Source organism: Brachyhypopomus gauderio, chromosome 3 (genome assembly GCF_052324685.1).
Source record: "Brachyhypopomus gauderio isolate BG-103 chromosome 3, BGAUD_0.2, whole genome shotgun sequence".
NCBI lineage: Eukaryota > Metazoa > Chordata > Actinopteri > Gymnotiformes > Hypopomidae > Brachyhypopomus > Brachyhypopomus gauderio.
In genome coordinates, this window is record NC_135213.1 from 25403342 (window position 1) to 25425653 (window position 22312).

Genomic DNA, 22312 nt, shown 5'->3' on the forward strand with positions numbered 1-22312 from the left:
AAAATAATTGTATATTTTAAATATTTTATTAAAAATGAAAATTTCAAAAATAGAATTTTACAGAAAACACATGTAGCACTCAGAACCATACATACAGAGACAAAAATACATAGTCTTTTAGATTATTTAAAAGAAAATGCTTTCACCTCACACAACATCTCAGTTCTCAAAAATGAACCTCACTTTAAACAAAATCTTTTGTATGCTTGGTTTAGTTGCCAAGCCTATTTTCTGTACACCTAACAACACTAAGACATAAGTTATGAGATTAAATAAGACCACCATCATCATTTTCCAATGCTTAACTAAGCTTCTGGAAGGATAACAAAACTTGTACATATACACAATGCAGCTGTATCAAACAGTAATGCATGAACAAACAAAGTATGTGCAAATGGACAATGAAGCACCTGGAAATACCGTTTATAGTTTGTGTTAGCCTTGTCAGTCTCATTCTTCTTAAGTTCTGTCTGGTCTTAGAGCTGTTTCTTGCTCGGTAAAGTCAGGGCTCCAGACACGCAATAGGGGATGATGCTGACGGTGGCCAATGGAACCGTGGCACTCTTGCAGAAGGAGAGCAGGTAGAAGAGGGCGGCCGTGTGGGTCGGGGGCTTGATGGAGTCAAAGAGGTGCAGGAGAAGAAGAGAACTGACGATGCAGCCGATCCTGAAGGGGGTGTTGCTGCTCTTCTTGGTCTCGGTGTAGAGAGGCGAGTGCAGGCCCAGGCCCAGACCAAACAGCGTCCCCATGTTGCGCAGCAGGCTGGCGAAGGGCGTGGTGTCCATGTGGACCCAGGCTGGGTTCTCACACCATTTCTGGGCTTTCTCTAGAGTCCAGAGCAGATCCACTCCCACAGCTTTCAGGAGCACGTAGAAGCCCACAGCAAGGGACAGAAGTAACAGAGTGATGCTGAAGTACTTCTGTAAGTTGGCATGGTAGATCCACTGCTGTCTGTTGAAGGCTTCAGCCACAATCATGCCTGTGAGGTAAATTGGATTGGATTTTTATACACCCAGACCTTAAACTCGCTTTGCTTATAAGCTGTACGTTACTGCTACAACTCTTTTAAAGTTACAATAACTGACCTGTTATAACACCAGCGATGACTTGATGAGGGAAGTGAGCAGCAATGAAGACCCTTGAGAGACAGACACAGATCTGCACTGTCCAGAAGAGAGTCCAGAGGGAGCCTCTCAGGAACCTGATGGTGGAGGGAGGGCAACATAAGAAAAAAAGTCTTCAAGATTCATCCAAATGTGAAATAATTATTGACACGGTTACTGATATTTATCGAAGCCTGACATACATTGCCCTCGTGGATGAAGTCGTCTTTTTGCTCAGCATGATGGTGAGGATTGATGTGATCATGGCATAGTAGACGCCAGCAGCACCCATCGCATGACCAGACGGACTACCTGCATTCGCACAACAGGCCACCTCAGTTCTGCGGTTTCAATCTACTATGTCTTGTTACCAAAATGTTAAAGTGTGTTCCATATGGGATACGACCGTAGATAAGGCCTGTTTGTGGTGCACCATGTGAGTTAAGAGGAAAGAGACAGGGACATGCAAGTGTGATATGGACGCACCTGGTCCCGTCTCACAGGTCATGGGGAACTGTTCAATGTCTGGTACAGATGTGTTGCTATAGTAGGGTGTCTCATGAACCCACCAATAGGGACGCTCGCCAAACAGGATCCTTAGACAAAATAAAAATAGAAGTCTTTTTACATTTTGAATTTCATGCTACACAAATAATATATTTTCTAATAAGAGCACAAAATAATATCAATAAAGGCGTCTGACATACCATTTGAAGACTAAGTTGAGCCAATCTCCTACTACTGCCACCCAGATGAGCTTGATGCCTACAGATTCCCTCAGATGGAACCAGATGGGGAAGAATACAAAAAAGGTGTTGCGTAGGTCTGCAGCAAAAGAAACGAAGAGGAACCATCCCTGGGCATCCCTGTAGTGGGTCTGCAGATACTGGGTGGTGCTCACCCCATAGCCATGCATGGCATCCATGAGTGTATCCATCCTCAGGATCCTCTCGTAGGAGAAGGCTGTCGGTTGATTATTGAGACTAAAGTGATTATCTGAAGCCCATAGGCTCTGGTTTTTATACGGACAAGCCCACCACTCGAACGCATGGACAGGACTGATCTTTGGACCTTGCACATGTGTAATAAAACAAGGGAGGGGGGAGACAGAAAAAAAGTTAACAGCATGTTTGTGGAAAGGAGATGGAACACAAACAAGCTTAGAGAAGCAAGGGTGATGGTGGCAGGGTTCAAACTCACGCTGAACTCAAAAACAAGGACAGTGAATGTTTTTATTAGTTACTATTTTAACTAGATACATGTGAAAGAGAAAGCTTATTCCCCTCCCAAATTAAATAGGAGACGTTGCTCTGCAATTTACTTGAGTGACATGTAGTAATAATATTATATGTTATATATAATATTATTGCTGTTATCATTATTGATGCATTCTGCAGTAAGAGTTTTATAGTTTCAATATCTCCACTTCGCTACTTCCCTTCTGCGTAATTTCTGCTTGACAAATATGAATAACTGAAATTTAAGTGAATTTTGTCAGTGTTCACAATTTTGTACAGACCTAACAATGATAAAAAAAAAAACAGAACAGAAGTATGGTTCTTTGAAAATCCGTTTCTATTGATTTTCATTCTGTTTTGTTTGTGGGTGGGGGAGGGGTATAATAAAAAAAATGTTTACTATACGTCAACACACTGTGGAGTTCACTAGAGCAACAGATTTTGCAAACAATACAGAAACAATAGTATTTAGTATTGTAAAATACTTACCCTTTAAACTGAAGCATTGTCATACACAGTAAAATTTTACATACTGTTTATGGAGTAGTCTAATATACTCACTACACTGTGGTCTTCCCATGTCTCTTCACTGCCCCATTCAGTTCACGGCTTCGTGTAACTGCTCATATCAGATTTTATGTTCCGATGATGGCCTGAGAAGCCAAAAATGGCCCTGCTCCCTCCTACTTTATCGCAACAGTCCAAACCCGATACTTACCTCAAATCTTTCAAGCTTCAAGTTCAGCCTGGCTTCACCCACCATCCTTCATGATTTGTGGGAGTCAGGCATTAAGACTCATATCTATCACAGCAGCCAGTGGGTGGAATGACTTTCCACTGCCTGTCCAAACAGCCCCAGACTGTCTCCAGACATTGGCAGAAGACTCATCACTTTGGAGAACTCTTTAATGAACCTTAATCAAGCACTTGTAGGATGTTATTTTTGCACTGGACCTGTCATGCTTAGTAATTGTTCTGGAACTGTGCTTAGAATACACTGCATTGTATTCTAATGGGAAGGCCGTGTATTCTAAAGGCATTGCAGTGTATTCTAAGGCACTGCAGTGTATTCTAAGGGCATGCAATGTATTCTAAATGCACTGCAGTGTATTCTAAAGGCACTGCAGTGAATTCTAAGGGCATGCAGTGTATTCTAAAGGCATTGCAGTGTATTCTAGGGCATTTCATTATAGGTTTAAGCACTGACGCTTCTGGCATGGTCTTGGTTAAGGATATTTTTGGACTCTAACAATATTCCTAACTTAGAATACTTTAACTAAGTAATTAAAGCAGCATTGTAAGTAGTACTAAATGCTGTAAATGTAAATATAATTCTATTGTCATTATTTAAAAATAAACTCAGATTTAAACCTGTTTACTATAGTCGTTTACTATGCCTGCATTGATGACATCATCCTCTGTGTGTTTAAGCTCACAACCAATCACTGTGTTCTCTGATTTGCTATCAGCGTTTGCCCCATCAGCGTCACGAGAAGCAAAAGGTCGCAGGCCCCAAACGTCCCTGGTGAACATCCGCAGGAGTGCAGCAAACAAGAACGCCCAGCGTTGAATAAAGTCCGCCGGAGGGGACGTTGAGATCTGAGCAAGAGGCAAAGCCACGCATAGCTGCCAAAGTGCCCACAGTCTGCCCCCTCAGAGCCCGCCACCCAACGGTGGGGCCACCCCTGCACCTGCAACCCGTGTTGGGCTCTCACTATGGATCTGCTCCACAGTTGGGGAGTTAGCCTGGCTATCCGTTTGCAGACAGAGTACAGCGCCTATGAGAGCTGGTTTCAGCTGGCCTCTTCTGTGGCTGATCTCCATACCACTTTCTTCATCTTCTTCCCCATCTGGTTCCACCTGAAAAGGGACGTGAGCATTAAGCTGATCTGGGTGGCTGTGGTGGGGGACTGGTTTAACCTGGTGCTAAAATGGTAAAATGGCTTTATGCATTATTGCTTTTGATCGGCCCACACTATTCTTTTATCTTAATTTAAGTGGCTTACATTCTAACAAGTGCAGGAATTCTTCAGTATGTGTTACTGATAAAGTTGTTCTTAAACTGTGACGTGATTAAAATAACATGCATGAAGACAAAAGGTCACTTTTGTTTTTCATGTTTCAGGATTTTATTTGGAGAAAGGCCTTACTGGTGGGTTCATGAGACCAACTTTTATGGCACTGAAGGAGTACCTGTACTCAGACAAGTTCCTATCACATGTGAAACTGGACCAGGTATAATCTTTATGAATGATAGTATTTATTTACACTGATTATATGGATTCATACTATATGTGCAGTTGAGTTCCCATGTTCCATGTTCTGCACTGGATATATCCCTGGATTAATGTTCTAAATAAAGGGCTACATTTGTAATTAAGCCACTAAGAAGGGATTGATAAGAAGCAATTCTCAACCTGAATTAAACCACTCTGAGCACAACGCCAACCTTTGCCCTTTACTATTGATTTTTTTATGCCTAATCTAATCCTAATAGATGGTAGTATGAGGCATTTGTTGTTATATTGTTTACTTGATTTTTACCTAAATCAGAGAACTAACTGATTAATAATCTATTTTCTCACTCCAAAACCACTTTTACATTCTGACATGTATGTCTAAATTACGATGAAAATACACTAACTAACCATTTGAATATAAAATATTAATTTTTAAGGTTAACAGGTTAACAACTAGCCTGTGGCTAATTTAAAAAACACTGGGATTGCTTTCCTCTCTTCAGGAAGTCCCTCAGGTCATGCGATGGGATCTGCTGGGGTTGGATTTGTGATGGTCACAGCTCTGCTGTCTACTGCTGCTCTTAGAAAACCTCCCACTGTACTCTTTTGGTGAGTTTGCAGTTAAGCAAAGCGATACCAACCTAATATAATCTAATAATTGAATTTGGTACTAAAAATTGGTTTTCCATACACACAGATCATTTGGAGATCTGATACCACAAAAGTATTGCACTGAATGGACACATCTAACATATTGGTTTGGATCAAATGTTGTACTAATCTGACTTGTTGTCTAACCAGGTGTTTACAGATGGTGCTGTGGGTCCTGTTTGGTCTGGTGGAGTTACTGATCTGCATGTCCCGTGTTTATGTTGCTGCCCACTTTCCACACCAGGTTATTAGTGGTGTAATCTCAGGTGGGTTCATCTCCATTTAACAACGCTATTGTTTTTAAAGTATTTGGGCTTTGCGTCTTTTTATAATTATTATGTGTATCACTAAATAGATGCTTTAACTTCAACCTATTCTTGATTCTGATGATAGGGATAATTGTAGCTGCGATATTCTCAAGACAGCAGTGGATCTACCGTGCCAGTCTGCAGAAGTACTTCAACATCACTCTGTTCCTGTTAGTTTTTGCTGTGGGCTTCTACATGCTTCTGAAAGCTGTGGGAGTGGATCTGCTCTGGACTCTAGAGAAAGCCCAGAAATGGTGTGAGAACCCAGCCTGGGTCCACATGGACACCACGCCCTTCGCCAGCCTGCTGCGCAACATGGGGACGCTGTTTGGTCTGGGCCTGGGCCTGCACTTGCCTCTCTACACTAAAACCAAGAAGAGCAGCAACACCCCCTTCAGGATCGGCTGCATCGGTCTGTCTGTGTTTATTTTGCAGCTCCTGGACTCTATGACCTTTTCTTCCCATAACCAAGTATTTTTCTACCTTCTCTCATTCACTAAGAGTACTGTAGCCCTGCTGGTTCCCACTACACTTGTTCCAGGTGGCATATCCTGGTTTATACTGGGAAGGAATGACAAAAAGAACATATAGCTAGTGTTTTATATATTGCAATGGTGCAACTAAATGGGAAGTGATAAGTATTAAATCTTAAAATCTGACCTGTATCACCACTATTGTTTTGAGGTCTTTAAGTATTGTTTTAAGAGTATTGGCTTTAATCAGGAAATTTCTCAGATGACACATGCAGGAAGAAATTGGGAGAGTGATTCAAAAATCACTCCTCCTTTTTTGACAAACCTTTGGAGCTGGTTGAGGCTGAAGACTACATCAGTGATACATATTTGATCTTTGTCTTGGTTTTTGACAAACACACGCCATTAATGTTCACTGTGGCTGTCTTACTTCGAGATAACTTAATTTCATGCCTTCATCTTGTCATTGGAGAAAAGTCCTGTTAATGGAGCTCCTCCTCTATGTTGCTCTCTCTCAGTAGTTCTGAATGAGACTGGTCCATTCACTACAACATGACTCTGTCATTCAGAAAACATGGCCAAAGGTCCTTCTATCAGCTCTTGGACTCTGTACCACATGGTGTTCTATACTGTACTCAACTGTTGAGTTACTGATTGTTGCCAAGACCATGAGTGTCCATATGTTACAGCTCCATTCACTGCTAGATTTTATACAGCACTCAAGGTTACTAAAAATGTCTTATTGTGTTTTTTTTTATCCAACTTATGGTAAATTCATGTGGAATCCTGATAAATAGTTTCTAAGTTTCACAGTGTCACCAGGGTTTAACAGGTGAAAGTTTATTTTATGTGGTTTAAAAACACAGAGACTTTTTATTTTATTTTATTTTAGATTTTTATGAATAACAGTAAACATCCTAGCCATTTTCAATGTTACATTGCAACGTTTTTGCGTTAATAGCAATGTCTTGTTTTATCCCTATTGTACAGAACATGAAACTGCCAGGAAAACAAGTACTTCTAGGGCCACTGAGTGAATGATGGTCATACAGATTTGTACAGTTTCTTCCTGCAAATACATAGATATGTATGTCTGCAAAATACTATGTACAAATTGACTGGTTTGATGTTTGGTTTACAATTTTGTACTCTAAAGTAAAATTAAAAAATTTAATACACAACATAGGCAAGAACTGTTATTCATTCTGATTCTGAATATGTGTATGTATGTATGTCCTAAATAGAAGCAACTCATATGCCTCTATATAAAAATTGGGGGGGGAAAAATACAGAAATAAGAAGGAAAAACAAATCAGAGAAGTATTTAGATCAGTATTCACTGATTTTATGAATATGCACACCTATATCAACATTTAGATAACTTATACAAATGCATTCAGTCTTTTGTGCATATCAGCTATATTCTTGACTGGGAAAACATGCTGCTATGAATCCATACATGTTTTTGCTCTCTTGTAAACCCTCTCTGTGTTCAATCTAATGTTGAGCACAATTAAATATTAACCAAAGTCTTGTCGTCTTCTACCCATTTAACTCCACCTTCACGGTGTTCTACTACATGGGGGCGCAAGTGAGTGCTGGGGTGAGGGTTGTCTTGGGGTCAGGGCTTATCAGACCAAAGGGCAGGACATTTTGTTTGTCCCGCTGGGGGCCTCGAGTACCTGTCCCCATGCCAAGTACTCTGCAACGTCATGAAGTGCGCAAACAAGCTTATCAGTGTTTTTCACTTCTACATGAAGGTTACATGGCTAGCGTGAATTGTCCAAAATCCACTGCTTTTGCTTCAAACATACAGAAATGATTATTGGGTTAGTGACAAAGAGATAATGTATGTCAATGAATATGTTGTGGTTGGAGGTACTAATAGCACTGTAGAATTCACCCCTGGTTTAACAGAATTCCCTATCATTAGTTCCTGTAATAAGAGGATGGTTTAGACAGGTCATATGATTATTAGGCATGTATTAACCAACTGACATGTACATCCTCCCCATTCTCTCCATATGATTTAAATATCGCCTTTGTGGGTATTTCCTCTTTGTGTACCTTATTACCATAATCAATGAACAATGAACTCTACCCTGTGGAGTGATAAAGGGGACCCTTCTTCTCCTCAATTGCATTAGCAGTGTAAATTTACACTTGACACACTCCAACAGATCCACATGAACATGCTCCAGCCCTCGTCAGGACATAGGGAGGTGGGTCACCCTCATGAGTTGACGTATTTGGAAGCATGACGGCACGATCTAAGATACTGAAGGGCAGTTGAGCAACACGGGCCCATGCGTCAGACTGCTGGATGCTGAGCAACGCAGACTTCGAACATGGAATTATGTTAGGATAAACTTTTTAGGACAACAAAGGTAGGTGTTTACTTTCATCATTTTTTATGGTAAAACACAATACATATATACATACATAAAATTATGTTATTTTACAAATCCTGGGATATTTTCCTCGTTGGGTTGGAAGTTGTAGGCACACTTAAACAGCAATTTCACATCAGTTTGATTACACAAACCAATTTTCCATACAAAACTGGCATACAAAATACACTTAACAAGTGATCAGATATACATAACAGTGACAACAAAGCAAATTATACGTAGACCTTTATTATGTATTTTCCAAGCCAATCTGACCTTTTGGGAGGGAACAATAAAGATTCATAAGCTACATGAAAATGTTCCCAATTAAGCCAAGAAATAATGAATAACACACTGTAGATTTACCTTGGGAAATGTTCTTTCTCAATCACTCTGTAAAGAAAACCACACATTAGTAATGCATGAAATAATTCATAGGAAGCTCTAGAAATATAATGGGTGTGTTAAGTCATCATCTAATATACTTACAAGGTCATCAAGGTCATCCATGCTGGGAGGCTCGCCTTTTGTTTTCATATCAGAAAGCATCTACATGTCAAAGAGAGAAATCCTGAAATTTGCTATAGTGAAATAAGTCTTTTTGTTAGATTATAGTCTTTTTGTTACTTGTTATTTCCTGTTGGTGGATTTTTTAAACAAGTACAGACTACAGATTATCCATTGTACCATGCTGATACTATTTGGGTCATCCTGTGGCCATTCATGAAGTATAGGAAAAATGCAAATACAAATGATTCAAGACAATGATTCAAGATTCAAGGCCACACTAACTGTACACACTGCAGTTTGGTCCTGTTCAATAAGTGGGTGTTGAGTGTAGTTGGTGCATTAGGAAGGACTCACATCCATATACTCTTCATACTCGGCCATGCCATCTTCCTCTTCATGTTCCCAGTCTCTCCAGTTATCAAAGTCTACTGATAACCAGGCTGGCTGTAGGGACGAGGAGAGGAGAGGAGGGTGAGGGAGGAGAGTGAGGAGAGCAAGGTGAGGAGAGGAGGATGAGGAGAGGAGGGTGAGGAGACGAGGGTGAGGAGTTGAGGGTGAGGAGACGAGGGTGAGGAGAGGAGGGTGAGGAGAGGAGGGTGAGGAGTTGAGGGTGAGGAGAGGAGGGTGAGGGAGGAAGGTGAAGAGTGGAGAGTGAGAACAGGAGGGTGAGGAGACAAGGGTGAGGAGAGGAAGGTGAGGAGACGAGGGTGAGGAGAGGAGGGTGAGGGAGGAAGGTGAGGAGAGGAGGATGAGGAGAGGAGGGTGAGGAGACAAGGATGAGGAGAGGAGGGTGAGGAGACGAGGGTGAGGAGAGGGCTCCATGACTGCTGCATATGAAGAGTCTTTTGCAGTATTTTAATCAGTTTGTTTGCAAGAAGTACATCTTGATTATTCTGAATGTTTTTCACTGGTTATATTGCACATATATTCAAATATTCATATTCAACTAACTGCACAGTATTAATCATTTCTTGTAGTGTGGCCCACTAAGATGTTGAAAAGTAAAATCAATTCATCAAAGCTCTATATAGATAGAGAGACCACGTGCACACTAGCATTTGTGATGATCAAACGCTGTAGGAGGCAGACCCTGATCATTCAGGTTACCTTAGCTGTGTCTTTGGTGAGACGAGGCCATGCTACGTTGTCCTTCCATTTCCGGATCAAAACATTAATAGTGCGATCGAGTACCTTCTCCCTGGAATCCTACAGACAGGAACACTGTAGGCTGTTTAACTCAGCTGTGTAATAGCAAAGCACTGTGGCTGACCTGAACAAAAGCCAGATGTTTTGAGAGCCAAAACTACCTCCCTATCTATCTGGAGAAGCCAAGCAGCTAACACATGACTAACAATGACATTGCTTTGTGTGATTTGTGTAAACTTGCAGGAAGCAGCATTACCAAAGTAAAAATGAAAGTTCGGTTATTTCTGGAGAGAGTTTGTGCATAACCAATGTCACATGAAAAACAGACGAAACAGCATAACAAAAGCTCCCTTATAGCACTTAGCATCGCTTATAGAATTAAGTTACATGATGTATGGTCAGATTCCACAGAGCTGTTAAGCACAGTAGCAGCAACTTACGTTTTTGTGCACTCGATCATAAAATTCAATCTCATTATAGATGTTGTTGTCATCAACATCTTTACAGCTGCAAAACAAAGAAGCAGGCGATTAAGAAAAGCATCACAAATGGAACTGTGATTTTACAAACTACAACCTATGTGGTAATAGTGAAAATAACAAGAGTTTCTCACCTTAAGATCATTTTGGTGTCCTGAATGTCAACTTGAACATCCTTTGCATTCTGAACCACGAAGTTCACAGTAACATACTTTTTGCGGTCAAACCATAGTGTTCTGGCTGGTTGACTTTTGAAACAAAAAGTCAAAACCACATATAATTGAATACATTCAAGGAACCAATCAAAACAGTATGCTTTCAGCTCACATGCAATGTGATGTCATAACATTTATAAATTAATTACTCTAGTCAGTTCATGTGTCCCTACACTTCTTGTAGGGAAAGCACATGTTAATCTGTAAGCATGCAGTGCCCTCCATTTCAAACAAGAAGCTGCACGGTCACCTACCACTCATTGGGTCTGACTATCTTTGGCATCTCGGTTCTTCAGGATGGAAGCTTTTGAAGTAAATGTTCTTGGTCTCTTTGTTGTGTGATTCAGTTTTCAGGACTTGCTGTACAGTGGGTGCTGGAACAGTGGGTGCTGTAAAGTGGGTGAGTGCTCAGGTTCTGCATGTATTTGTGTGTGTGTGTGTGTGTGCGTGTGTGTGTGTGTGTGTGTGTGTGTGTGTGTGTGTGTGTGTGTGTGTATGTGTGGGGGGAGCTCAGTGACTATTTTTAGAGTGGATGGTATCAGCTGCTGGGGAGGAATGCCTTCCTCACCCCCGCCACCCTGTTCCCATTTTAAGGTTGCCAGTGGAACACTCGGGAATATCACAGCCCTTTCCTCCTGCTCTCCTCCTCCCTACCAGCAGCTGTAATGAGTGATGAGTGGGGGATGGAGATTCTTCCTGAAGAAACCCACCACTCAAAACAGCCCACCCAAATCACAAAATGTAGCACAAACACAAAAAGATATCTTTACACACACACACACACACACACACCATATATACTCGCACACATACAGTATATATATATATATATATATATATATATATATATATATATATATATATATATATATATATATATATATATATATATATATATATACATACTGTATATCCTTATATAATGTTAATAGTTAGTTTGATAACAAGTAGTCTTATACACACACACACACACATATATATATAGTTAGTTTGATAACAAGTAGTCACACGGACGTAATTTTGGGGGGGGGGGGGCGGGGGGGACATGTCCCCCCCCACTTTTTCAAAAGCCGGTTTTGGTCCCCCCCAGTTTTTACGGTTAAAACCAAATATTTAAATAGCAACGAATTCATGTCCCCCCCACTTTTGAAATCAAAATTACATCCATGAGTAGTCATATATATGTGTGTATGTGTGTACGCACACACACACACACACACACACACACACACACACACACACACACACACACACACATTTCTTTACTACCATCTAAAACGTCTAGATGTTTCGCTAAAGCATCGAGAGATGTTCTCAGTACTGCTCTGTAAAAAGTGAGCAGCCCCATCTGCTGGTTTATGTATTAGTGTTTTTGTCTAACGTCACTTCCTGCCTTGGTTACGATCGGAAAAATGTGGCGCGCGAGAGAGACCATTGTTGTTCAAACTAGCTAGCGTGGCTAGCTGACTTTGGGAGCAGTGTCTACGTATTTATACAGCTTATACGCTTTTAAAACAAGTCAGTTTCATTTAATAGTGCGCTTAATTTGTTACTGGCCGCAACCGGGATTTACTTCAGTGAAGTATGCCCCGTAGAAAGGTAAGATATTCTAGAGAGGGGTAGAGGTTAGCGACCACCTAACAGCAGTGAAGTCCGTGTCGTGTAAACAGTGCTAATGTAGCCCATTAGCTGGATAACATGATTCGGCTTTGCTAATAGTATTCTGATAACAACCATTTACATTTGTCCCCTAAACTTTCACGAAATGCTGGTTAGTTAACTAGCTGCTTTTTCAACATATTTCCCGGACTATATTTTGCTAGCTAGCTCATAGATGGAAGCGACGAGGTGTGAGGGGGCTGTGTAGCTCAATATCCGAGTGGTTTGCTTCTTTAGAAAAGCCCAACGGCCAAACTCAGGGCGGCTGATGCAGTCCACAACTAGAGTTAGAGTACGGCTATGTAGCTGGTTAATGGTTTTATAAGACGAGCAGTAAAGTATTGAGTATGCTTTTAAGTCCTGGAAAGAGCGTAGCCAGCAACATGAAAACAGCTACGTTGGCTAGCTAGAAGTGCTTTTCAAATGCAGCTAGCTAGGTACCTTCGTTTAAAGTTTACATTAACTAACGCTAGCTAGTGAAATATCTCACAATGTTAACCGATATTGTGGAGCGTACATTAATAACGTCGCTCACACTGGTACACTGACAACAAACCTTTAAGTAGCAAACCTGGATCACTGGTGGTGCGAGCAGGACCCATAACGACAATAATAATATCATTGGAGAAGTTGGAGAATTCATTTGTAAATAACGCTGTAGATATTAAACTGACGAAATGATCACACTTCGTTGTTTGTTTCCAGAGAACAGCTGGGAGCAGTTCCGACGGTACCGCAGATTCGGATGATTCTGCGGACCACGAGAAGACGGACAGCTCCTACAGCGATGCGAACCTGCGCAGCAGTACGAGACTCACCAGGGCTTCACTCCGCCTCAGCCAGAGCTCGCAAGGTACACACCACGGTTACACACTAATGCTAGATGATCGTGAACAAACATTAGGTTTTTGATTTGTTCTTTACAATAGCTTTTTTGAACAGTGTTTCAGATATAGGTGTACATATATTGTGTACTTGTCTAAGATACAAGTTTTGGATTATGATGATTTTCAGTTTATTCTATTTACAAAGCCTGTATTTATTTATAGTGTGTATTAAGCATCAGTCTAGTCAGAATTAAACGCTGTTAATCATTACAGTATAAGCACCAAGTTAGTTAAACTTCACAGATATCAGTCTGCCCATGTAGAGGAATCTATTCTGAATCCATTTCACCTGCTTTGGTGCAAATGAAAGTGATAACAGGTGCACTGCAGGGGCAGCAGCAAGAGAACCCCTCCAAAGGGAGTGGTTCTGCAGGTGATGGCCACAGACAGTTACTCTCTCCTTATCGTATTTGTACCCTGACTGCTGTTAAGTACCAGGTTGAAATCCTCAGAGGCATCATCAGACCTTACACTGGTGCAATGGGCCCTACCTCTTTCTAGGCAGGACAATGCCCAAACTCATGTGGCCAGAGTGTGTAGGCAGTTCTGGATAATGATGGCATTGACTGGCCCTCATGTTCCCCAGACATGAATCCAATTGGGAACCTCTGGGACATTAAGTATCAGTGCATCTCATGCCAACAAGAAGCACCACAGACAGTTCAGTTGCTGACTGACGCCCTGATCCAGGTCTGGGAGGAGCTCCCCAGGACACCGTTCCCCATCTCATCAGGAGCGTGTCCAGATGTTCTCAGGAGTGCATACAGGCACGTGGGGGGCATGCATACTACTGAGTCACATTGAGGTGCCATGAAGATATTCATGCAGACGGGTTCAGACATTTTGGAGTCCTGCCTACAATGGGTTGATGATTTTAGTTTCCACTGACCCCTATGTCACACAGTCGACAGTTTATATTAGTAAAGCTTTTCAACTTGATTAAAATCTTTTGCTTATCAAGATATATGATTTATGTGTTCACCTAACTTATGGAGTAGTGTAATTGTGAAAGTTTTATGCTAGGCATAATTAATAGAAAGCTTGTATAAATTGTTTTAGATGTTTCACTGTCTTTAAGCCCTCTTGTTGAATTATTTTGTATCTGTTCCCAATGTAGATGTTCCACCAGATGTGAAACAAATAGCAGAGAGAGACGAGTCTCCACCACGGACTCCTACAGGAAACGCTCCCTCATCTGAGTCTGACATCGACATCTCCAGTCCCAATGCATCCCACGATGAGGGCGTGGCGAAGGAGCAGAAGGACTCGGGCAGTGATCCCTCCCACAGGCCAAAGCGCCGCCGCTTCCACGAAAGCTACAACTTCAACATGAAGTGTCCGACGCCCGGCTGCAATTCTCTGGGTGCGTCAAACTTTTGAGAAATGCATGACTTTTAAACAATATTTTATATGAAATATACATGTGTATGCATGTGTGTGGGCTTTTTTAAACAGGACATTTAACTGGAAAGCATGAGAGACACTTCTCGATATCTGGTTGTCCCCTGTACCATAACCTCTCAGCAGACGAGTGCAAAGTATGTTTGTTTTTTTTCTTTTTGGTGGCAACGACTTGTATTTGGATCTGGCCAGGTCAGCTTCAGCTAGTGTTCTTTGTTATGTTCCAAGGTGAAAGCCATCGAGCGGGAGAAGCAGGACGAGGAGCGGAGCCAAGGTCAGAGTGAGGAGAGCAGACACGCTACACGCCACCAGGTACCCAGGCTCCTCCAGCATGGGGCGCTTTACCACGGGCCAGTATATGTATATATAGGTTACATCTGACATGATATCTGTATCTAGGCACCTACTGCGAGGCAAGTGAAGTATAAGGAGAAGGTTCAGGAGATGAGGAAGAGGAGAGATACAGGCCTGACTAAGGAGCAGAAAGAAAAGTACATGGTATGGCCATTTTCACTTTTCCAAGTAATGATGTGAATATGAACAGGTGTTGGTGTGTGTTTCGTATGCGTAACTTAGCAGTGTGTTTCCTTACTAGGAGCACAGGCAGGCTCATGGAATGACCAGAGAGCCACTCTTGGAGAACATCACTAGTGAATATGATCTTGAGCTGTTCAGGAAAGCACAAGCAAGGGCGTCCGAGGATTTGGTGAGAACAGAGCTGGCTCCCCTCATATGTTCTCTTCATTCCCCTCTATAAATGTGCTTTAACAAACAAGACAGCAGATCCATTTTTACTGGTACTGAGGTATCATGGATCATTAATTTAATTACTCCCCCCCTGGATTTGGTGTGTGCGTGTCTCATTACTTTATTCAGGAGAAGCTCCGCATGCAGGGCCAGATCACTGAGGGCAGCAACATGATCAAGACCATTTTATTTGGTCGCTACGAACTGGACACTTGGTACCACTCTCCGTACCCGGAGGAGTACGCTCGCCTGGGCCGCCTGTACGTCTGCGAGTTCTGCCTGAAGTACATGAAGAGCCAAACTATTCTGCGCAGGCACATGGTACACAGCCCCCTCCTTACTAAGCTTTAGTTTGGCTTTCTTAAACCATTCTAATAAAATACTGTGACTGCTCTGGAGAACAGTGATTCGTGTTTGCCTTTGTAAAGGTCCCTGGAGGTTGTCTGTAGCACAGTCTTATTTCTTCCTCTGCACATTGGCCGGTGCTTCAATAGACCAGTCCTGAATGGGATTTTTTTGCCAGTGTGATGCTCCCATATTCTGCATGAGGTTGAACTGCCTCTTCTCTTGGATTTGTTTGAACCACAGGCCAAGTGTGTGTGGAAGCACCCGCCAGGAGACGAGGTGTACAGGAAAGGAGCCATCTCCGTGTTTGAGGTGGACGGGAAGAAGAACAAGGTGCGCACTGTCCAACACGTCTGCACGGCACCTGGTCCTACTGAAGAAACAAACGTGCTGTTGGTCACATGCTTAACAAAAGACTCTTTTGGATTCCCTCTTGGATAGATCTACTGCCAGAACTTGTGTTTATTGGCTAAGCTGTTTCTGGACCACAAGACGCTGTACTATGACGTCGAGCCCTTCCTTTTTTACGTAATGACTGAAGCTGACAACACCGGCTGTCACCTGGTGGGATACTTCTCAAAGGTGTGGAGAATTTCACATGCTGGCCCATATTTGATATGACCTGTCGCATGTGCTGCTTTGGACCTCATTAAACCACTGGCTCTTATTGTCTATGCAGGAGAAGAACTCCTTCCTGAACTACAACGTGTCATGCATCCTGACCATGCCACAGTACATGCGGCAGGGATATGGCAAGATGCTCATTGATTTCAGTGAGTGTTTTAGCTGTTTCTGTTGGTTGATTATCTTGTTTCCACTCTACATGATTTTAATTGTTTACATTTCATACTTTCAGCTAGGCTTCATTGTTTCAGTTTTATGTTATTCATGTTTTTAGCTACATTTTAAAAAGGTGTTTTGCGGTTGTGATGCATGTGACTGATTGCTTCAGAGTTTTGTAATCTCTTCAGTGCCACCTTCTGGGCACAAGTTGTGTTTGCAGCTTGAATGACTGTCCATGTGAATCTGCATACATTAAGCCTGTTTGTGTTTGCCATAGGTTATCTGCTGTCCAAGGTGGAGGAGAAGGTGGGATCTCCAGAGCGGCCTCTGTCTGATCTGGGCCTCATCAGCTACCGCAGCTACTGGAAGGAAGTGCTCTTGCGCTACATGTACAACTTTCAGGGCAAAGAGATCTCAATTAAAGGTAAGGGCAGAGCAGGTGGTGGCCGGTCTGCTACAGTCCCCTCAGCAAACACAGAGTAATGCTCCAAGGTGGAACTATGACAGACACACTTTTGGAAGCACAGGCACCAGGGAATGGGAGAGCATAGGCTCAGAGCTGACAATAGAGGAAGGAGCAATTCAGGAACATCTGACTGTGATTCTTCTGTGAGTGGCCCTGTGGCTTGAGTGCTGTAATTTCAGTGAGCTCTTCTTCTGTTCAGAAATCAGTCAGGAAACCGCTGTGAACCCCGTGGATATCGTTAGCACTCTGCAGTCACTGCAGATGCTCAAGTACTGGAAGGGCAAACATTTGGTTTTAAAGAGACAGGTATGGTCTAACATTCCTGCTTCTCTACCTGCTTCTATGGCCTAATGCTTCTCATGGGATTGTCACAGAGTAGCTTTTAATATATCTATTTAAGTAATCATTCTTTGAACTGTACTTTCACAGGACCTCATCGATGAGTGGAAGGCCAAAGAAACCAAAAGAGGCACAAACAACAAGACCATAGACCCCAGTTCACTGAAATGGACTCCTCCCAAAGGAACCTGACAGACTAGTTCTTTAAGACTCTTTCTCCCATTTCAGCCTTTAACTTTGTCATTTTCAGTGAATATGCAGTCTTCAGTGTTATTTTGGTCTTTTTGTGAGTTTTCTATACCTTTGTGCAACTGTCATTTTAGTGTTCATTCATGCAGCTGTTCTCACTGGAGCACATATCTCTGTAGTCCAAGTGATTTTTCCCCTGCCTAAAATGTTCATTGTAATGCTTGAAGTGGTCAGTGAACTCTACTGGGGAGTCAGGGAAGAGATAAAACTCCAATACTGTGGGCCTCCTGCACTGGAGCCCGACCCCACTGATTAGAACATCGTGTTATGCTGAAATAGGGTTAGTTTGATCATAGTGAGCTATAGCGGGCAAAGACCAATAACATTTCATCTGTTGATTTACATTTGATTCTTTTCATTTTTTGCAGATTTTATAGCATATTCTGAAGCTTATTTCAAAATAAAGGGAAACAACCAATACTTGTTTTGATAAATCACTTGTATTGAGTTACATGTTAAATCTGCATGCAAAGGATTCCAGTTTCAAAATGAGTATGGTTCATTTCAAAACACGGTGGTGGTTTATTCATTTGTAAGGATGCTTATGAGAAGGACCTATTTCTTAAAATTAACCAAAACTTAGAATATTGTTTCACCCAGTATAAATAAGAAACTTCTCAAACATCCTGACCATCATCAGTAGTACTGAACTTTGTCCCATTCTTCTTGCAAATCTGCCACAAAAACGAAAGTACAAATGTCAAGACCTCAGTACTTGGCATTTACATACTTATGAAAAGGAGCGAGAAGAGCCTGTAAAATGTTGCACCTGACTGCTTGTCAGATTCCATCGCTGTGTCTATGGCTGTACTCGTCTCTGCTGGGATTATTCTCGTGAATGTATCTGCAGTTTGAAAAGAGTTGGTAAAGCCTTTTTTAAACCTTGAAAAGTTTTTGGCATTGCCCTGGTTTAGGAGAAACTGAAAGTCAACAGGCCAAGCTCTGTTTTATATATTTAGATTAGACAAGACTTCAGTGTAAATGCTTACCCCCATAACGACATGCAGACAAGACTTCTAGGGGACTGCGGTGTGAATGCTTACCTCCTCTTAACGATCTCCGTCCCATGAGTCCAACAAACATTTCTCCTTTATTTCCTGGAACGAGTGAAGGCACGAGAGACTGCTGTTATTTACATGCAGACTAAGAAATGTGTTTATTCATTTGCTGATTTGTTTTAGTGGGAATGTATAATGTGAGGCATTAACAGGTTCAGTACTGATTACTCACGTCGGCGAGCTACTCTCACAGGCTGGGGAATGTCTTTGGGGGGAAATAGCAAAAACACGTTAACCAGTTCTCTACATCTCCGTATAGTGCAATAAGATTACCGTAAAAACATGCAGCATACGGGCCCCTGTAGTTGGAGGAGTGAACTACACTCTGGGAAAGTGATCTTTCCTTAGTTCTAGTTTGAAAGAAATTCTCACCAGTGCGCTTCCCCATAAGCCCATAGAACTGGTGCGCTTTGGATCTCTTGATTAGACTGTCCACTTCGCTGGCTATTTTTTCCCCCAGAGGTTCATCCTTATACATAATATAAAAATAAAAAAATGGTGTGTAGCACATTTATTTTTGAAGAGTCTGTTGATTTAATTTGTATTACAGACAATCAGAATAGATGTAATTTGTTTCTTGAGGATGATGACCTAGCTGTTGATTTTGGAAACAGAAAAAACATTAATTGTTTATAAACCACATAGATTAAAGAAGCATCTCAGATGTTACATCTTTCAGTGTTTAGACAAGTATTGGTATTAAGCATTAGTACCAGTATTGTGGCTTTAACAACATCAAAACATCACATACCTTTTACCACATTACAAATGTTAGAAACATTCAATGCATACACACACATAGTGACAATGTAAATAACAGATTCAACACAAATATGTATATACACACATATACCTCCCATTTCTTAGAAATCCAGTGTTCCTTGTCGAGATCAAACGACAATCCATGAGCGCTGTAAGAAAGGGCAATCATGTTGATGATTACCATCACCAGTTTCCAAATCTCCATTCTTCAGAATATAGAGTGGAGGATGTCCGCAATAAATGATTTTTGAACTGACTGAACCAGACTGGTGTCAAAATTCAGGAAAATAACGATGGTTTGCTGGTTAACTCTTCTTTGAGAGGAAAGAGTGCCTGGTGTCTGGGGCTTGCACATAGTGGAGGGAGCATTTATACACATACGACTACTAGTCTCCTCCCAGCTGTACAATATCTAAATGACCCTCAAAGCCACCTTCCCACTTGCAGTAACGTGAATCAATTAAATGGAGCTGACTGCCAGTTGTACAAAGTGTTCTTTAAATTCTATTGGCAGGTTTTTAGTTCCCTCACTGGGCATCATAACCTGAAAGAATGCTGATGTATTCAGTGATACCTAAGAAATGAAAATGTATTTGCATATATGTTGTTTAAGGTCATTAACCTTTAATGAAATATTAACATAGATGTATATGTAACAGTTTACTGAGGTGGCTGCATCGTAAACTGAAGAATCTGAAGAAAATATATAAAGCATTAGCATAACCAATGTTAAGCTTCTTACTGACCAAATATTGACTTGCTGGGACATCAGTTTGTCTTTCACTGTCATATTGACACATCTTTGATATTTTTTCTTTGATTCCAGAGCACAAACAGGCATTGTTTAGTCACCAATAATACCATTGCTGCTATTCTTGGCCTCTTGTTATAGTAGACTTGGTAAACAGTTCCTTCTGCTCAGCTAGATTTCATATTGACTGTCCAAACTATGGAAGCCTCTAAGCATCACCAGTAGGAGGACAAGAGTATGAAATGGCAGGCTGTTCTGCTATATGAGGCTTTTAGCACTCATATAGTCATATACTTCTGATGGTTGCTCATCATAGACGTGATAACCAACTCACCACTGTGAAGATCAAAGTAGGTCTGTCTTGCTTTAGATGTACTATAAAACCTTCCTTGATTTTAGATCCTTTAGATGGATGGGAAACATATGAAGGCCATAACATGGCTGTGTCAACACACATTAAATGACTTTCTGTTGTGGCCATATTTTATTAGGATCAGTTAAGTATAGGATTGCATGCCACAATGTACCTTGCTTTTGTGTTTATGGATGAATTAAAACAAGGGCCTTGTTTAATATCCCTAGTAAAAGTCAGGAGATATTGAAGACAAACTAATGAATCTATCTCATATGCAGCTGAAGTTCACAACAGCTTGTTATAAGATTTTGTCGCTTTAGTCACTTAAAATGCAGTTCTGTTGGTCATAATTAAATGTGTTTGAGCATCACAGCGCAGTGGTGTTCCTGATGACTACTACGTCCTGCAAAAGTTTTCACGGGGTCTGCATGACTAACCAAAAACACCTCCGATGGAAATCTAGATGACACATACACAGTCTGTTCTTTGATCTTACCACAGGTGCTTAACAAAGCAAGAAACCAATTTTCAGTAATTTCACCTGAACGGCACTTGTATGTTCCCAAGCCCACTGAGGTCTAATGTTGAGTGCTGAATCAAAAGGAATCAGAGGCTCCACATTTGCATGTAAAAACAACCCCGTTCAAAGGGGCCCACAATGCTTAGGCCATTTTACAATGTCATGTCTAGCTACTTTGGTGCTCTAGGACTTAACCTGCATTACAAAACGAAATTGTTCCCTTTTGTGTTATCTTTGTGTGAACATAAATGTATAAATGCACTACTAAATGGCCCTGAATATTTGTGTCTTAACAAACAAAATTAATTCTGCCCTGTTCATTCCGGATCTATGGTTCATAGAAGCCAAAGACTTGGTTCAGTATTAAAGCAAACAGAGAACTGAGATCCTGTGGTTCTCTGAAAACCATCTTGAACTTGAACAGCTGTTCAGTTTCTCTCTCCTGACGGGAGCTCAGTGTTGGGAGTGGTGGCTGAGAACTGTGTTGTGTATAATTTGATTGCATCCAGGTTGACCCATTGCTGCTGCACAGGTGTCTGCAAAATGCCTTTATGTTGGGCATGATGGCAAATGCTAATCATATTGTTGCTTGTAATAGATGTGAAATCTGCTTTTGCACTAAAGGTTCAGCTTGTACTCCTGGTCGGCCTTTGAGGTTTGAGATGCCTTTTCATCCTGATAAGCACACTGAGCCATTCCTGGTTTAAAATCTATTAAAGGTTTGAAAGAAGGAGCACCATTAAGGTCTGGGCTTGGAAGGGCAGAACATTCTGTGCTTGAACGGGGTTTGGAGATATCTATAGGACAATCTATGTTCCATTTCACCAAGAAACTAAAACCATTGTAGGGGTCTCAAGGGGTCTTCAAGATATACTGTCATTCCCTGATTTTACTGCCTTTTTTATGACAGTAATATTCATGTAAGTGTAACCTGAAGTGATAAATCACATGACTGCAGAATTACTGCCTGTTCAGTCCATTAGCTGTTTGTTGGCTTTCTGGCTTTAATTGATTATTTATTGCCTGTTTGTCTGCTGTCCAGTGCCACGTGTTTACAGTCCCTAATCTAAACAGCAGGAAATCTTCAAATGAAAAGACACTGGAATACATGGATCTTATTTAAATAAATTACATTTTAGGAGAAGTATTTTTTCACTTCAGCAAATTTCTTCTTACAAGGGTCTTTCAAGATTCCTTCAAAAGTCTGAAAAGCATTGATCAAGTCAATTGAAATTTA

General features: G+C 41.3%; 5 protein-coding genes across 8 annotated transcripts; 2 read left to right on the plus strand and 3 right to left on the minus strand.

The window, feature by feature from the left end:
* Positions 1-15: 15 nt before the first annotated feature.
* g6pc1a.2 (glucose-6-phosphatase catalytic subunit 1a, tandem duplicate 2) lies at positions 16-2342 on the minus strand. Its single transcript, XM_077000655.1, has 5 exons — positions 1811-2342; positions 1590-1699; positions 1307-1415; positions 1086-1201; positions 16-979 (listed from the first exon to the last, which is right to left on the minus strand). Exons 1-5 carry the CDS (start codon positions 2038-2040, stop codon positions 477-479), a joined length of 1068 nt encoding a protein of 355 aa, XP_076856770.1. The 5' UTR covers positions 2041-2342; the 3' UTR covers positions 16-476.
* A 1715-nt stretch (positions 2343-4057) lies between these two features.
* On the plus strand, positions 4058-6410 carry g6pc1a.1 (glucose-6-phosphatase catalytic subunit 1a, tandem duplicate 1). Of its 2 annotated transcripts, XM_077000656.1 has the most exons (5): positions 4058-4275; positions 4467-4576; positions 5085-5190; positions 5383-5498; positions 5626-6410. In XM_077000656.1, the coding sequence occupies exons 1-5, from the start codon at positions 4058-4060 to the stop codon at positions 6129-6131; spliced, it is 1056 nt and encodes a 351-aa protein (XP_076856771.1). In that variant the 3' UTR covers positions 6132-6410. The 2 variants fall into 2 exon arrangements, with proteins under 2 accessions (XP_076856771.1, XP_076856772.1); XM_077000657.1 differs by lacking the exon at positions 5085-5190 and having other exon boundaries at positions 4467-4582; positions 5373-5498.
* On the minus strand, positions 4064-11520 carry ptges3l (prostaglandin E synthase 3 like). Of its 2 annotated transcripts, none has more exons than XM_077000659.1 (8): positions 11008-11520; positions 10673-10786; positions 10500-10566; positions 10021-10119; positions 9268-9357; positions 8893-8952; positions 8770-8796; positions 4064-4201 (listed from the first exon to the last, which is right to left on the minus strand). In XM_077000659.1, exons 1-7 carry the CDS (start codon positions 11034-11036, stop codon positions 8788-8790), a joined length of 468 nt encoding a protein of 155 aa, XP_076856774.1. In that variant the 5' UTR covers positions 11037-11520; the 3' UTR covers positions 4064-4201; positions 8770-8787. The 2 variants fall into 2 exon arrangements, with proteins under 2 accessions (XP_076856774.1, XP_076856773.1); XM_077000658.1 differs by lacking the exon at positions 4064-4201 and adding an exon at positions 8402-8679 and having other exon boundaries at positions 11008-11519.
* A 522-nt stretch (positions 11521-12042) lies between these two features.
* kat7b (K(lysine) acetyltransferase 7b) lies at positions 12043-18049 on the plus strand. Of its 2 annotated transcripts, XM_077000646.1 has the most exons (14): positions 12043-12352; positions 13118-13265; positions 14417-14662; positions 14755-14837; positions 14929-15012; positions 15100-15198; positions 15296-15406; positions 15577-15768; positions 16036-16125; positions 16234-16374; positions 16472-16565; positions 16853-16999; positions 17241-17347; positions 17471-18049. In XM_077000646.1, the coding sequence occupies exons 1-14, from the start codon at positions 12338-12340 to the stop codon at positions 17570-17572; spliced, it is 1659 nt and encodes a 552-aa protein (XP_076856761.1). In that variant the 5' UTR covers positions 12043-12337; the 3' UTR covers positions 17573-18049. The 2 variants fall into 2 exon arrangements, with proteins under 2 accessions (XP_076856761.1, XP_076856762.1); XM_077000647.1 differs by lacking the exons at positions 12043-12352; positions 13118-13265 and adding an exon at positions 13898-14066.
* LOC143510850 (uncharacterized) lies at positions 17999-19844 on the minus strand. The gene is made up of 6 exons (XM_077000660.1): positions 19541-19844; positions 19060-19156; positions 18860-18892; positions 18673-18726; positions 18399-18473; positions 17999-18303 (listed from the first exon to the last, which is right to left on the minus strand). Exons 1-6 carry the CDS (start codon positions 19652-19654, stop codon positions 18266-18268), a joined length of 411 nt encoding a protein of 136 aa, XP_076856775.1. The 5' UTR covers positions 19655-19844; the 3' UTR covers positions 17999-18265.
* Between the last annotated feature and the right edge of the window lie 2468 nt (positions 19845-22312).